The sequence below is a fragment of the Rhopalosiphum padi genome, chromosome 1, assembly GCF_020882245.1.
Source record: "Rhopalosiphum padi isolate XX-2018 chromosome 1, ASM2088224v1, whole genome shotgun sequence".
Taxonomy (NCBI): Eukaryota; Metazoa; Arthropoda; class Insecta; order Hemiptera; family Aphididae; genus Rhopalosiphum; species Rhopalosiphum padi.
The window spans coordinates 9,273,382-9,288,637 of NC_083597.1; the positions used below are offsets into that span (position 1 = coordinate 9,273,382).

General features: G+C 23.5%; 1 protein-coding gene and 1 long non-coding RNA gene across 6 annotated transcripts in view; one reads left to right on the forward strand and one right to left on the reverse strand.

The window, feature by feature from the left end:
- Nucleotides 1–652: 652 nt before the first annotated feature.
- Nucleotides 653–8,030, reverse strand: LOC132932050 (uncharacterized). 2 transcript variants are annotated; one of them, XM_060998240.1, is made up of 6 exons: nt 7,753–8,029; nt 1,829–1,898; nt 1,268–1,374; nt 1,060–1,195; nt 901–993; nt 653–807 (listed from the first exon to the last, which is right to left on the reverse strand). In XM_060998240.1, exons 1-6 carry the CDS (start codon nt 7,825–7,827, stop codon nt 725–727), a joined length of 564 nt encoding a protein of 187 aa, XP_060854223.1. In that variant the 5' UTR covers nt 7,828–8,029; the 3' UTR covers nt 653–724. The 2 variants fall into 2 exon arrangements, with proteins under 2 accessions (XP_060854223.1, XP_060854224.1); XM_060998241.1 differs by lacking the exon at nt 1,829–1,898 and having other exon boundaries at nt 7,753–8,030.
- Nucleotides 8,031–12,474: 4,444 nt separating this feature from the next.
- LOC132918412 (uncharacterized) overlaps nt 12,475–15,256 on the forward strand; it is a 59,406-nt gene continuing 56,624 nt past the window's right edge. Inside the window, exons 1-2 of one of the 4 annotated variants that reach the window (XR_009660487.1) lie at nt 12,487–12,855; nt 12,927–12,975. This is a non-coding gene — a long non-coding RNA (uncharacterized LOC132918412). Of the gene's footprint in view, nt 12,976–15,256 lie in introns of all 4 variants that reach the window. The other 3 variants (XR_009660489.1, XR_009660488.1, XR_009660486.1) reach the window with 3 other exon arrangements.

Sequence of the window (15,256 nt, forward strand, 5' to 3'; positions counted from 1 at the left end):
CTAATAATATTTAATAATAAATAATTGTTTAGTACAATATTGAAGTTTTTTTTTTTTTAGAAAACAGGAATCACAATTCAAATATACTTCAAATTCACTTATAATTTATTCCTATTGATATTGTGTACAGAGGAATTAGATCGTTCCATCTCACTATATATTTACATTTTTTTCTTTATACTTACTATTATACTAATAATATTTTTTTTAATCGAGATACTTAATTATCTGTCTGTTACTTTTATACAATATACTGTTTAAGCCACAAGGACCCCAAAATAATTGTAGTATTATTTAAAATGTAGTATTAATTCTTCTAAATAAATAATAAAACCATTTTTAATACAATTTATAAAAGTAATTAATATATAATGTATATGTATATGTATTTTCTCGATTTACTAAAAAAATTATATACATGTTTTTCCATTTCTTGAATTTTGAAACGTTTATAAATTAGATTATATTTAATTTGCTCGTGTTAAACATTTTTATATATTTTTGAAATATATCAACAAAAATATTATAAGAAAGCTGAAAAAATGTTTTTTCTTATCTTTAATTTTTTTTTTATTAGAGTATAAAATTAATGTGTGGATTATAATTTAATAATTATAAATCATTTTACTTAACATTTACATTTTAAGAAAAATAATCATAAACTTTTATTTTATTAATGCTTTTTACACAAAAATCCAAGTATATTTTTATGAAATATAGTATCTTAGTTTGGCATTTTTATACATTTATATTGGGTATATTTAACACTTATTTCTTCCATTTGAATTGGTGTAAAACTAAAGCACCCTGTAAACATTTCAATAATAATAAATAATAATAATAATTAAATGAACAAATTATATCTTTGCAATAACCACTAGGAATATATTTGTTTTATACTTGTTTTGTCTGCGTTACAACTTGAAGTGGCTAAGTGTTCTAATTCGTTGTTATAAAACCTTCGAACTATGTGTATTTGATATATTTCCATAACTGAAATTAATCAAAAAACATTAATGATCAAATTTTTTAAACCAGATTTTAACAACTAATACTTACTAATCATAATAATAACTGTGACAATTACAATTTTATAATGTAGATTTATAAATAGATAATAACACAATAAAGTAGATAATAATGTATAAAATATACAATGAAACATCAGCCACTGTCGAATGAATAGAATATTGTGCTGGAAAAAAAATATTCATAATCCATAGACAATATATTTGGACTTTATTAGGAAATTAATATTTCTTATTACCACAAATGTTGCTTTCTTCAATTTATTGTTGATGCAAAGTATTAAATATAGTAAGAATAATAAAAGTACAATTGCTATTAGTTTGAAAAACTTTGCAAAAGTTTGGTCTGAAACAGATAAAATGTTATATTTTATTTTCATTTTAATCAATACATTGTTCTCATTCTTAATATTATATTGATTAACTTATTTATTTCGGATAAGTATAAGGTTTATAAATTAAACTAAATATTTGAGTTGCATTTAATAATATTAAAGTATTCAGGAGACATAATTTCCAAAACAGATTTTACTTGCAAATTTGTAAGTTTTAAAATAAAATAACAGCTTATTTATGAAGTAGGTAGGTAGGTATGTGTTATACATTATATGTTAAATTATAATAACAAGCCCTGGTAAAAATTTAAATTATTAAATACTCGTATTTTATTAAAAAACATAAAAATTAATTTATTCATAAATAACAAAAAAAAAAAAAATAAAACTTTTCAGTACTTATTTAAACAAAATTCATATTTTTAAAAGAAAACTGAGTATAATATTTATCTGATATTAACTTACCAGTTATTATTAATTTATCCTCTTTATATAGAAGAATAATTATAATGATGACGCAAAGCAAAAAAAAACCCTAAAATATATAAAATATATTATTTATATAATAATTTATAAACTAAAAATAAATATTATAATGATTTACAACTATTGTATATAAGCCTGAATTAAATGTTTATTAAATATATTTGTAATTAATGTACCTAGTGGCTAGCGGCTAGCTATATATATTTTTTCTTAAATTTAATTTTTGTAGATGTAATTTATGATAAACGTATTCATTACATGTCCACATCTTAAGTTGAACCTATTAAATATTTACTCATAATTTTTGATAGTAAAAGAAGTTTTTTTATTGTACTATTATCAATACATTTTTAAACTTATGTCAATTAAAATTGTTTTTATTTGCATAGGCATGCATACAAATATTAAAGGGATTATATTTAAGATATAAAAATGCAGTAAAGATTCTTCATTACTTCATTAGTATTTTAACCTATAACAAAATAAATGTTACCAGAAAGACACATTAATTGTTATAACTTATAACTTATAATAATATATTATATAGGTTATAAGTTTTAACCGTTTGAAGTTCAAATTTTTATGGTAATGGATATTCATCCTTATAATAACTATTTCTCCTCAAATGATTTTTGTTATTTATTGTACCTAATTAGAAAATGAATAACCATAGATACTTAAAATTTTCACAAAATTCGCAATGTTTACTTTAGAATTTCCTGCATAATATGATAAAGTATAACTTTCTAAGTGTTTTGACTTTTTTTGAACTATTTATAGACATTTGACATTTTCAACTCTTTAAACTTTTTTTCAATAAATTTCATTAAAAATGGTTTTGCTATGTCAAAATGCTTGACAATTTAATAAAAGATTCCACTTCAGGTATTTTTATAGTTATATAAAAGTATTTAAAAATTAAAATACATTTTCACAAATTATTTTTGTTAACATTTTAAGTTGAAATTTTGATAAAAATTATTTAAAATCACAAAAAATTACAAATTGTTTTGCAGTTAAAAATTTATAAAATGTTCAATTTTTATAACTAATACTTGAAAATTTAAATAAAAAAAAAACCAAAGTTCCTCACAAGTTGTTTTTTTTCTGCTATTAAAAAATATCATAGTACAGTTTTTATAGGCATTTCCAAATTCTAATTTTTACGAAAAACAACGATTTAATTTAATTTGTTGTACTTATAATTTTCATATAATATACCTGAAACTTATAATATTTTCAAAATAATTTGAATAATTTTAAGTTATTTATACAACATATACTTATCCACACTGTTCTATGGTAGATAAATACGTAGGTATATATATTTTTTTCACTTATAAATTTTATTAATCAAGCAATTATGGACTAATAAATATAGTAATAAATTATGTGCAATTATATATAATAATAACTATTAGTATGGAATGTATACAATTTGTTTTTTTCAATTATCAAACCTATTGGTTTGGTGTATATTTTCTAAATTTTCTGCAGTTCTATAAAATTTAAAAATTTAATTTTTTATTTTAATTGACACTTAAAATATAATATTTTTCCACTAATCTACTGCTGGGATTGCCTACTGTCTATTTAGCATATTATAATTAGACACGGTCTGCTTAAGGAATATAAAACCATCAAATTATCTATGCAATAATTAAAAACTAATAGATGAAGTCCTTATTTTAGTCTGAATTTAAAATTAAATTCTCAACACAATAATTATGGTTAACTATGATTTTGGGACATGCTTCAAATATATTATATTAGGTACTATAATACTGTGTTATCATTATATATTACTGTTTTACTCTCTAGTCTCTAAAAAGATAAACATGAATTAATTATGTTAAAACTTTTTTTTTTAATGTTTTTATATTGAATAATATATTATGTAGGTATATAATACATGAACACCTGCATAATACTCAATCATTATATAACACTACCATTAAATACTACTTATTATGATGTGTACTTGATGAAAGATTGCGCACGTCTATACAAATTCTATTGTAATATTCGCTTTTATCCATTTCCACAAATGTGTTTGAATATGATTTACATAATCACATCACATTTATATGGAAATTAAAAGATACCTAATATTAATGTATATATGAAATATTATAAAATTGTTTTTAATAGGTAGCTGAGTCAAAAGCTAATTCTTTAAATTATGCCAGTCATCAATAACTAACTGTTACCTATATAATATTCCTGAGGCTAAGAAATTTTAATTAATTAGGGCTATGAGCTTAATTACGTAGTATATTGATCATTTAAATCAAAATTTGATTTTACCATTTAAGTCCTAATTCCAATAAAATGTCAAAATAGTATTTGTAATTATACATTTTAGAGCACATAATTGTATAAGTACCTATGTTAGCGACAATGTGTATAATATATTTAATATAAAAAATGCCTAAGCATAATAGGAATTCTAATAATTCTATATAATACCTGGTGATTTTTAAAGAAGTATATAATACATTATTTTTACGTACATTTCCTAAATATTTTGTATAATAACTATAAGCATTTCATAAAATGACAAACAAATTGCCAATCTGTAGAAAATGGAAATCACTTGGAAAAATCCAAAAAAATAAATTTCCTTTTATCATATTAAAAACAATTAATTTTATTAGCACACAAGAAAAATTAATTTGTAAATTGTATGGGTAGTACACAGTTATTAATTATTATTACTATAATATTATAATTAAAGACCAGATTTAATTGATATTGCAACTTATTTGTATCATTAATAATTCAAATCTGATCAAATATGTACACAATTTGTATTAATTACAGTCTTTCTATTTAATTTTATGTTGCAATTTAATGCAATTTTTAATGTTTTTGCAATTTTGTATATTTTACATAAATTAAATATACAAATCAATTTCAAATCACTTTTAAAAATTTAGACGATAATGCCATTAGTGTTGGTAAATTAAAATCATTAGTAAATAATAATGTAGTGAAATGTGGTTTGACATTTTTAAAGTTACATTTATCCAAATAACCCACAAAACTCACAAATTTAGAAGAATCAAACAGCCAATTACTCAATAATTTAAATATATTTAGTGAAATTGAAAATATATTAATAAATATTCCCGGTCCTTATAGAAAAATAATAAAAGATAAATTTACTTATGTATTACTGTATTAGACAAAAATTATGGATTTAAAACAGTTACTCTGAGGTTAAGTAGGTAAATTAAATGTTAATTTAGATATAAACATAACTCCATATTTTTTTAATTGTTTTAAATATGCGCCAATAACCAGTGTGGATGTTGAAAGATCATTTTCTTTATATAAATATATTTTAAGTAACCAACAATATAATTTTAAAAAACAAAATTTAGAAATGTACATAATTATAAATTTTAATTCAGAAAAATAATATATTTAAATTATTGAATACTTTCAAAAACTTTTTTATTTTATAATTTGTAAATGTCTATCATGTTTGTAAGAAAATAAATAATAATTATACATTTTTTAATATTTTAAGAATACATTTTATAATGCAATTTGTACTTTTTTTGAAGTAATTATATGATTTTATTATGCAATTATTGTATTATTTTCATTGCAATTTTGACATATTTTCAATGCAATTAAATCCGGTCTTTAATTATAATATTACTCTAGAAAATACAAAAATCTATGTAGAACGTAGGTACTTATAAAGAAAAATTACAACTCTTCCACAACCTGCACTCGACTCTCCACGCACGACATTTTGTCAAAGACTGAAATGTGAAAATAGTATATGACTACGGTGGTCGGTGACAAAATAATTATCTAGGCATCTGACGACAGTCAAAACTATACTCCATTATAAAGTTATCGATATTACAGATTACTAATGAATTTGTATTAGGTGAAGGTACATTTTCAAATATCAATACTGATAACATGGATTAAATACATTACCTATAGGTACATTGTTTGGCATTTTATATAATGTTTAGAATGCTTAGATAATTTAAACAATTTTATAAATTGCCTACTGTAGTATTGGTATTATATAGAGTTCCTAGACATTTTATAAAATACCAATATTATACACATTGCCGAACATATATAATTATATAAATATTCTTTTTAAGTTTTTAATGTATATTTTGTTATTTATAATTTATATAATAGTTTAGACGGTTTAGTATATATTTATGCAAATATTTATTACCTTGAAGATTATTTCGAATTTCGATCACAATATGTATTAGACCAGTAAAAAATAGCACAAGCAACACAAAAGGAATTTTTATGGTTTTGTTTTAAGTTACATACCTGCCTAACTATCTATTACTTCTTTAAGAGTACCTATTATATCTGTTTAAGCTTTTTGCACTGTAATATAAGAAAAACTATACATCTGTTATATTATATTAGGTATATTTATTATTTAGGTACTGTTCATTTTTTTTTTAAATAAAATCTCAACTTAATACAAATTAAGACTTTGATAACTGTATTTTTGTATATGTTATATAATATTTTGGCCTTACTGCATAAATATTTGATCTATTATATATAATCAAATGTTAACTACATTTTTAAAACCACCAATTGGATACTTTCGTACTTCTATATATATTGTCAATTTTTAATTTCTGCATTGCAAACAAATCGTAGATACATAATTTATTGTGTGGCACACCAGTACACCACCAATTATATACTATTGTCTATTATTGTTATTTTTTTAGGTAGATATTTATGTATTTAAAAGACGATTATTATAATATATTATTGTTATGTGCAAATGTACCATTATCATTGAAATTCAATTTGGTTTAAAATATCTTGAATTTTATCAAAATTTAAAGTTGAAATGCTTATAAAAAAAATTGTTATTATATATCTTAAAGATTTTTATTTAGGTAGCTTTAATAATAATTTATAAGGAATAACCTTGTAATACATTTTCAAGCTTTTCGACTTAGCATATTAAAAAAATATTTAAGCAAAATAGGAGATTTCTCATATACCTATAAATAATTTAAAAAAGAGTCAAAATATTTTGAAAATGTTATGTTTATACAATTCTGATATCATTTGGTAAAAATTTAAAAAAACTATTATTATTCGTTTTTTTTTTAGTTACACCGATATAACAAAATCGATTTTGTTAAAAACTAATTTTGAGTAAAAATTCCAGTTTTCATTGAATTTTTTTATTGTTTTTGCCGATTATTTTGAAAAATACTGATATCTGAAAACAATTACCAAATCTGATTTGCTATCAAGAACCACTTTTATCGTTTTACATTTTTAATTTTTTATCTTTTTAATGACATCATTATCATACATTTTTTCTTAGCAGAATATTATTCGGAGAATTTTGATTTGAAAAATCAAATTTTGAACAAGTAACTTATTAATTATAAGTTAAAACTTAATACTTATAACTAATAAATGTTTAAAGTTTCATTGAGTGGAGTAGTAGACCAAAATTTTAATTTATAATTCATAAAATACTCATTAAAAATTTAATTTTTATACATCGAAGAACTCTAAAAAATATTCTACAGAATATGTTTTGAAACAAAGAATTAAATATTAATAATGTATTTTGTTTTTTAAAAAATGAACTATAAGAAATAGAATTAATTTTTATAAACTAAAATGACTAAAATAGTAAAATTATATAAAAACATATTACCAAAAACGCTAATATTTTTTGAACAAAATAATAAATATAATAAGTGTCCTACTTTAAATTTATTATCTGAAATATATAATATATAATAAAAGGTATTTTTTAAGTAGGTACCACGTACTGCCTGTGCAATGTGCATATATTGTAATAATATAACTATATCTATTATATAAGGTTAGGCTATTATTACTATAGTATTAGATATATTTACCATGTTGAACGTAGCTATTGAGAGAGCACATCCGCATACGTTTAAAAAACCAAAAAAGCATTCGGATTTTGCCATATCACTGCTGTCGTAGGGCGTTAGGTACCAAATGCAGCATTAATAGTATTATTAATAATTATGAGTATAATAAATCCATTGACCGCAGTTAAACGTAATTATTGATATCGTTGACCGACGTGTGGCGATCGTGACTCTCGCGTCGTATAATAAAATACATATATCAAACATGTCTCGGCTGCAGTGGCGATTATTACAAATTATATTGTAACTATTATATACCTGTATGGCTGTATGGCTGTATCTAAATAACCAAGGCGATTTATATGTAGCGAAACCAAAGCGTATATTACGGCAGAGTGCGATAATGATAAATGTTACCTATATACTTATATATATATATATTTCTACCTATGTTATCTGTCGGTCATAATGATTTTTTTTTTAATTCGACGACACGTTCCGCGGAGGCGCGGACTCTGGTTTCAAGTATATATGTATAATGTATATAATATGTACATTATTGGAGGTGGTTACTTAATATTTTAACTTAATGGAATTTGTTTAAATAATTATAAATTCTATAAATAAATTTGTTATTTCAATTTGCTATGTCAATCAATATTATAGTGTATTGCGATGTATAATTTAATATTTTAATGCATTAATGCAGATACAATTATAAAGTACCCGTGGCCGTATATTTACTCTTAAGTTATAATTAATTATATAGATATAATTTTACTAAACCATTTAATCGAAATAATTTGTTTGAAAATAGTTTAGTGTCAAGGAGTAGACGAAATCTATCAAAAACCGAAAAGTGAAAACAGTGTACAACGAAGATACGCATAGGATCAACTAGATAATTGGACAAAGGGGTGCTTAAGGGTTAAGCTCTTAATTTATTTGTAACTCGTCAGTAGACCTCCTCCCCTAGTCCCCTCAAACCATTATTTGTATATAATATGTAAACACGATTACACTAAAACAAAACATCGTTCAAAGAAAAATAATTTTTTTCATTTATCGCTTATAAATAATAATATTATAATATACAATCATTTTTGAAATTAATAATTAATTAATAGAACTTATACTTTATGCAAATTATCAAATTATTTGTCATAAAACATGGTTTATTATTACATAATAATAATATGCATAGTAAATATTATGCATAATATTAAATTCATACGAACGTCTACTTTGGAATATTCGTCTTTCGTCTATTATAATATTATTATATTAATGTCAAGATTATCAATGATATCTCTCTTGATATCAATGATATGTAATAAGAGAAGATTATTGAAATATTTAAAACGATCTTGTCTCATACGTAGATGTGTTTAAGTCAAGTTTTTGGTACGACAAATGGCTGAGAAAAATCATTTACATAACTGGTCGGTAGTATCAGAGCTATACTTAAAGAAAATAATGAATATTAAAATACATTTCTTTTAAAATTATTTTTTTTATATTTTTCTAAATTAAAATGTGGTTATATCTACAGTATGGCGCGGTTGAGTGCTACCTACAGTCATTTCACAGAGTAATGCTTCTTTATCAATAGAAAAAAATTATATAAATTGGGACCGGTTCAATCACTCCAATCTGTGATCTACCGATAAATGATTAATCCAATGAGAGATCTACCGACTAAATATTTATGTAGGTACCTATATTCTACTTAAAATATTAATGTACTTATTCGTACTATAATGTTGATTTTTATTTATTACATTCATACAACAAAAGATTTTTTTAATCTGGTAAAAAATCATTAAATATTAGAGTTTTTATCGGGTGTCATAATCGCTCCCATTCTTCTTTAAGTTGGCAGTTTAATAGTGGAGATTCATCATTAATTTTTATATTATATTTGACTTCACTAATTTCCACAATGACTTTATTGTTTGAGTGATTTTGGATCCACAAAATTGTCAATATAATTTACAGTACGTTTTACCTTCAGTACTATATAAAACCTAAAAAACTCAAATATTTGATGATTATTTTATCAGATTTAAAAATAACTTTTGCTATATGAATATAACAATCAACATTATAGTACGAGTAAATATATTAACATTACTACCTACCTATTTTAAATAGCATACGCATACTGCATAAGTACATATATACATTTAGTCGGTAGAAAACTGCACATTAGACCAGTCATTTATTGGTAGATCACAAAATTTAAAATGCATATTTGCCTATATGTCATTGATGAATCGTGGACGAAAAGTCTAGGGACAAAAATTCCTTAGACAAAAAGTCCGTTTAAAAAAAGTTGGACTAAAAGTCCGGATTCAGTTTTTATAGTCGAACAAAAAGTTCTAAAATCCAAAATATTTTATATAATTATTATAATTAATATTTATTTTAAATATTTAAAAATTTAAAAATGTTTGTACACATATTATTTTATTATATTTTCGTATAACTAAAAAAAATATAACAGAAATCCACTATAGTTTAGGTATCTATATAGTAATGACAAATTTATATATTTTTATTATAATATAATATATATACTATTTTTTTTTTTAGTTTAAGTTTATAGTTGACGTTTTTATATAAAAAAAAATGTATTGTTTGTTGAAATGTATAGGTATTTAGTTAGGTACAAATAAATTTTGATATTGTTGTTCCTAAGTGCCCTTTTCCACGAAAAAAACGCTATTTTACGCTTATTTTCAAACGCTCATGGAAAAGGACTCTAAGATATTGTGTGATTGTATGCTAATATTTTTAAATACAATATGTATCTATACATTCTACATTCTACTACGTACCTATTAAAATTAATTACAATTAATAATAAATTATATAATTATAAATTAAAATAAGAAAATAGAAAAAATATAATAATATAATGTATATAATATATAATGTCTACAAACATTTTTAAATTTTTAAATTTTTAAAATAAATATTAATTATGTAAAATATTTTGTATTTTTGAACTTTTTGTTCGACTATAAAAACTGAATCCGGACTTTTGTCCAACTTTTTTTAAAATGGACTTTTTGAACGATTACCGTCATTGATTTTCATACGCATATTAAGAATATTTAATAATTTCTAAAAAAATTAAATTTTTTTTCTTAACCTACGTATATTAGGCTGACATTGAATTGAGTCCCAAATATTGAATTAAGTCCCGCAAATACTTTTGGGTTATCGGAATTGAGTGCGACCAATATAGTTAAGTTGTGTTCGAGTTAAGTCCCTTCAGTCTATTAGCGTTATTCAGGATTTATATATATATATATTTGTTTGTCTGCTCCAGTAAAAATTAAAGTAGCATCATGGACCCAATTCAATATCACCGGTATGACGATATATTAAATAATAGGTAGGTATTAGGTATATCTATTGAATTTAAAACTCAATAATCAATATTATCCGTATTACCTATTTAATTTAAATAATAAATTGTCGTCGTCACAGTCGTATATTAATTTGATAACGGTATACGATATGTTTTTAATTTACGTTCGCTAATATGGTGAAATAATATTTTATCGTAAATCTATTTATTGTTTATTCTTTGATAAATTGTCAGATTTTACATTCTACAGTATTTTTTAAAAATATGTTTTTTTCAGTATGATGAATACATTTTGAGTTTAACATTTTTTTGTGCATATTTTACAATTTTTTAGCATATATTTGCATGCATATTATGTCCATTTTAGCTCCAAACTTCTTAGCCCTAATAATGACTAGGTAGGTAAGGTAACGAATAGCGATTTGGCAACGAGTTTGAAAGCCTGCAATGCAGGTTATGTATAAGATTATCTAGTCCGTGATGTACACTGTACAGTACAACAGTGTGCTGTCCGTATAGTAAATAGCATGTAAATAGACACTAGTATAAGTTTTGGGTGTTCAAACACCCCCCCCCCCCGGAAATACTTGGGTTTTTGTATGATTATTTACTTATTCAATTTTTATGTTAATTTTGTTATATCAATGTTTGTATTTAAAAAAAAATATTTTAACTATACCTAATTTTCATAAAAAATTGTTGTATATATATTAAAAAAAGTTCTACTTTTCAATAATTAATTTTCAAAAACACTCCCAAAACTTTTTTATGCATACGTCCCTGATCGTGACGAAAATGTCCGTGTCTCAGATAAAATTAGATTACTGATTTAAATGATTAATATATTTATAACAATACAATATTGTAGTATAGTCATTAGTCAATTTAAAATAACTTAGGCAGAGTGGCGGTGATTTTTTATTTATCAATAGGTACATTAAATTCAAGTAATTCAACATAATAATTGTTGTATTATAAAATAATTGTCATTGTGTTATTATAAATTGTAAATTGATAAATTATCAAGCTTTCATTTTTGCAATTCAAATTTCTAGTTTCTACACGATTAAAAATAATGGTATAAACTATAAATACATGCTAATTACCTCTCTAGTTTCGCCAATGAGTCTAATCAAAAGTATAATCAGGTTTTACCCGTGGAGGACGCCACACCGAAGTACATTCACACGATGTGTTCATTTTGTTTGCGCCGCCGTTGAAAAATAGCAAATTATAAATAGACATAAAAACTAAATGGTAAATTCACGGTCATCGTCGCCACCAATCGACACACACACACACACACACACACACATCAACACACGTGAACCAATTCGTTCGTTATTGATTATTTTTGTTCTATTAGTAATGTTTATCGAGAGTTATATAATAAAATGCAGATTGCATCGATGCTTTATCGGCCGCTGCCGGGTCGCTACACGCTGGTGCGCGCAATGGAACACTGTAAAATAGATCCATTTAGTATTTTGTCATGATTGTCACCTTCTCTCTGGCACTGCACCGTTTGCACGTCTCGCGTTAACAACGTCTGTGGTCCTTTTTTTAATTATTGTTTAACAAATTTATAATATTTTATCGTGTGCCGTGTTTTTATATAATTTTTGGTTTTACGGGCGCTAATCGTCACTCATTAATCGTTATTTTGTTTTTAATATTGGTTATATTGTTGTGTATGCGCTAATCGCCACATTTTCTACTTTATATACGTGTGCGCGAATTACCACGTTCGTATTATATTATTATATTTTATATCGTTGTAATTATAATATATTTATTGTGAGTAAATTGCACTTAGTGTAAAGGCATAGGTAGCAGCTGCAGGCCATCAGTACGCCGACAAAGTCGTGAGTTATTTTTTATACTTATTGATATTTATTATTATATTATTATATTTTATTCTGTTTGGCCATAATGGTCGTGCAGTTACCATATTTATTATTATACCTTTCTGTTAACATGATTTCTTTGTATACTTGCCCTAATTAATTATTACATATTATTATTATTATCACAAGTTGTGCCAAACCGGCATTTTGGTTAGGCTTATTATGTTATATCTATATGTTATTACTACCTATATTTGCCACTGAGTTACCTTCCTTTTTTATTCGAGTTACATATCTGTTCACTAACTTTAAGTCTACACACATACACACACCACCCACACATCACTCACAGAATTTGCTCGGTGATCCTGTCCTCTTCCTGTTAAGTGCTATACCTAAATAGATTTATACACATTTACACAGGTTGGTTGGTGTCCAGTGGCGTATGAAGTATTTTTATGACCGGGGCACATATTTACATATGCTACTTGAATCGAGCACCATAATGCTAAATACAGGTACGGTTTGGAAATTAATAAATTAAATACATTCCCTACTGGTATTCAGCACTCATCCATATTAATATATTATATTATACTATATTACTTTTAATTTTTATAATATGCATAAGAATAGGTTATATTATTATTATATAGGATATTATGCATATTATTTAATACATTATATTTGGTAAATAATGAGTTAAGTCAATAAGGATTAAATATAAAAATGTAATACTTTTATTTTTTCTATCATATTTGGTAAAATACTGTCTACTGTTTATATATGTTTATTGCTTATATTTTGTTATTATTTTATATTATGTTAACCATGTTTATAATATTTTTATCAATATTATCATATTTTATTTTATGTGAATAAATCTATTTGTAACACGGGTATAGATTTGATTATTATAGTACATTAATTCATAGTACATATATATTAATCAATAATCATTATTTTATTTTTTTAAATTTTTAACTACCTTATAAGGTACATATAACACATTAATTTACCTTTATTTCAATATTTAATCCTTGTCTTATATATTTATCTTTTTTTTTTGTATCTGTAGTGTCTTTCTTTAAAATTATTTTAATGTTAGCATTAAAATTCATATTTCTTAGTTGGGTTCTGTTAGTATTACTTAAATTCAATAGAGTTTTATTTCTTGAATAGTGTTAACAAGAATAGTTTTTGCGATACAAATATCTTTGTTTATTTGGATAAGTACATTTAACATTCCAATTTGTTTTGGTTTCTAGAGAATATTTCTGAATCCATTAATCACATGAAGTACTATATGATTCATGACTGTATTCTAGTTTGGCTTTCAAAAATATTTTAGAAACAGTTTTACTTATAACCTGACAGTAATTGTCAAATTGAAAATTAGCCATATTGTTGTGTATACATATAAAAATGAAATGCAAGAAATTTTAGGTCAATCAAATAAAGTTAACAGACTTAAAGTATGCAGACTTGAAGTTGAAGTTTGAGCTTAATACATTTTTAAATAATTCAAGACATTTTTGGTATTTCCGTAAATATTTCCTAAACCATTATGAAAATTGTAATTTTTCAAGTAAATTAAATTTTCAATATGTTTTGTAAAATAACATTTTATGATAAATCTATTTATTATTTATTTATAAGATGCATAACCTTTAATCTTAAAATACACAATTTTTCCACAAATGTATTATTTACATTTTAGTATTTCACTGTAGGTTTAATAATAATAATCATAGGTAACTTTCAATATTGAGTAAAATGATAAAATGTTCACAGTAATATTATATACTTCTTATCTACTTATTTGTGTTATTGATTCTTCATGTATTTAAATTGAAAAAATATTAAGTAGAGATTTATTATATCTTCCGTGTAGACATATATTTACAAGCCTATTTTAAGAGCCGTTTTTGAAATTAAAATACCTCAAGTTACAACAAGCCCGAGTATTCCATTATTTAAAAACTTTCAAAAACAATGGTATGAAATACATATTTCGTACCAGATACGAGCTTAGCTCAGTTGGTATACGTATCAGCTATTATTAATGTATTCTTAATGTAATAATCTACTTATTGTTATTATATAATTGTAATTAATTTTTGGCTGAAATAAATAAATAAAATAAATAAATATTAATAAATATAATAGTGGGATTGAAGATCAAGCATGTGGTGCTATTTTAGAAAATGTGAATGAAGATATTCTCAATTTTGTCAAAAATAAACTAAGAATTAAACACTCGTGGAATTTACTCTGTGAATTTTTAGAATTAGTACTA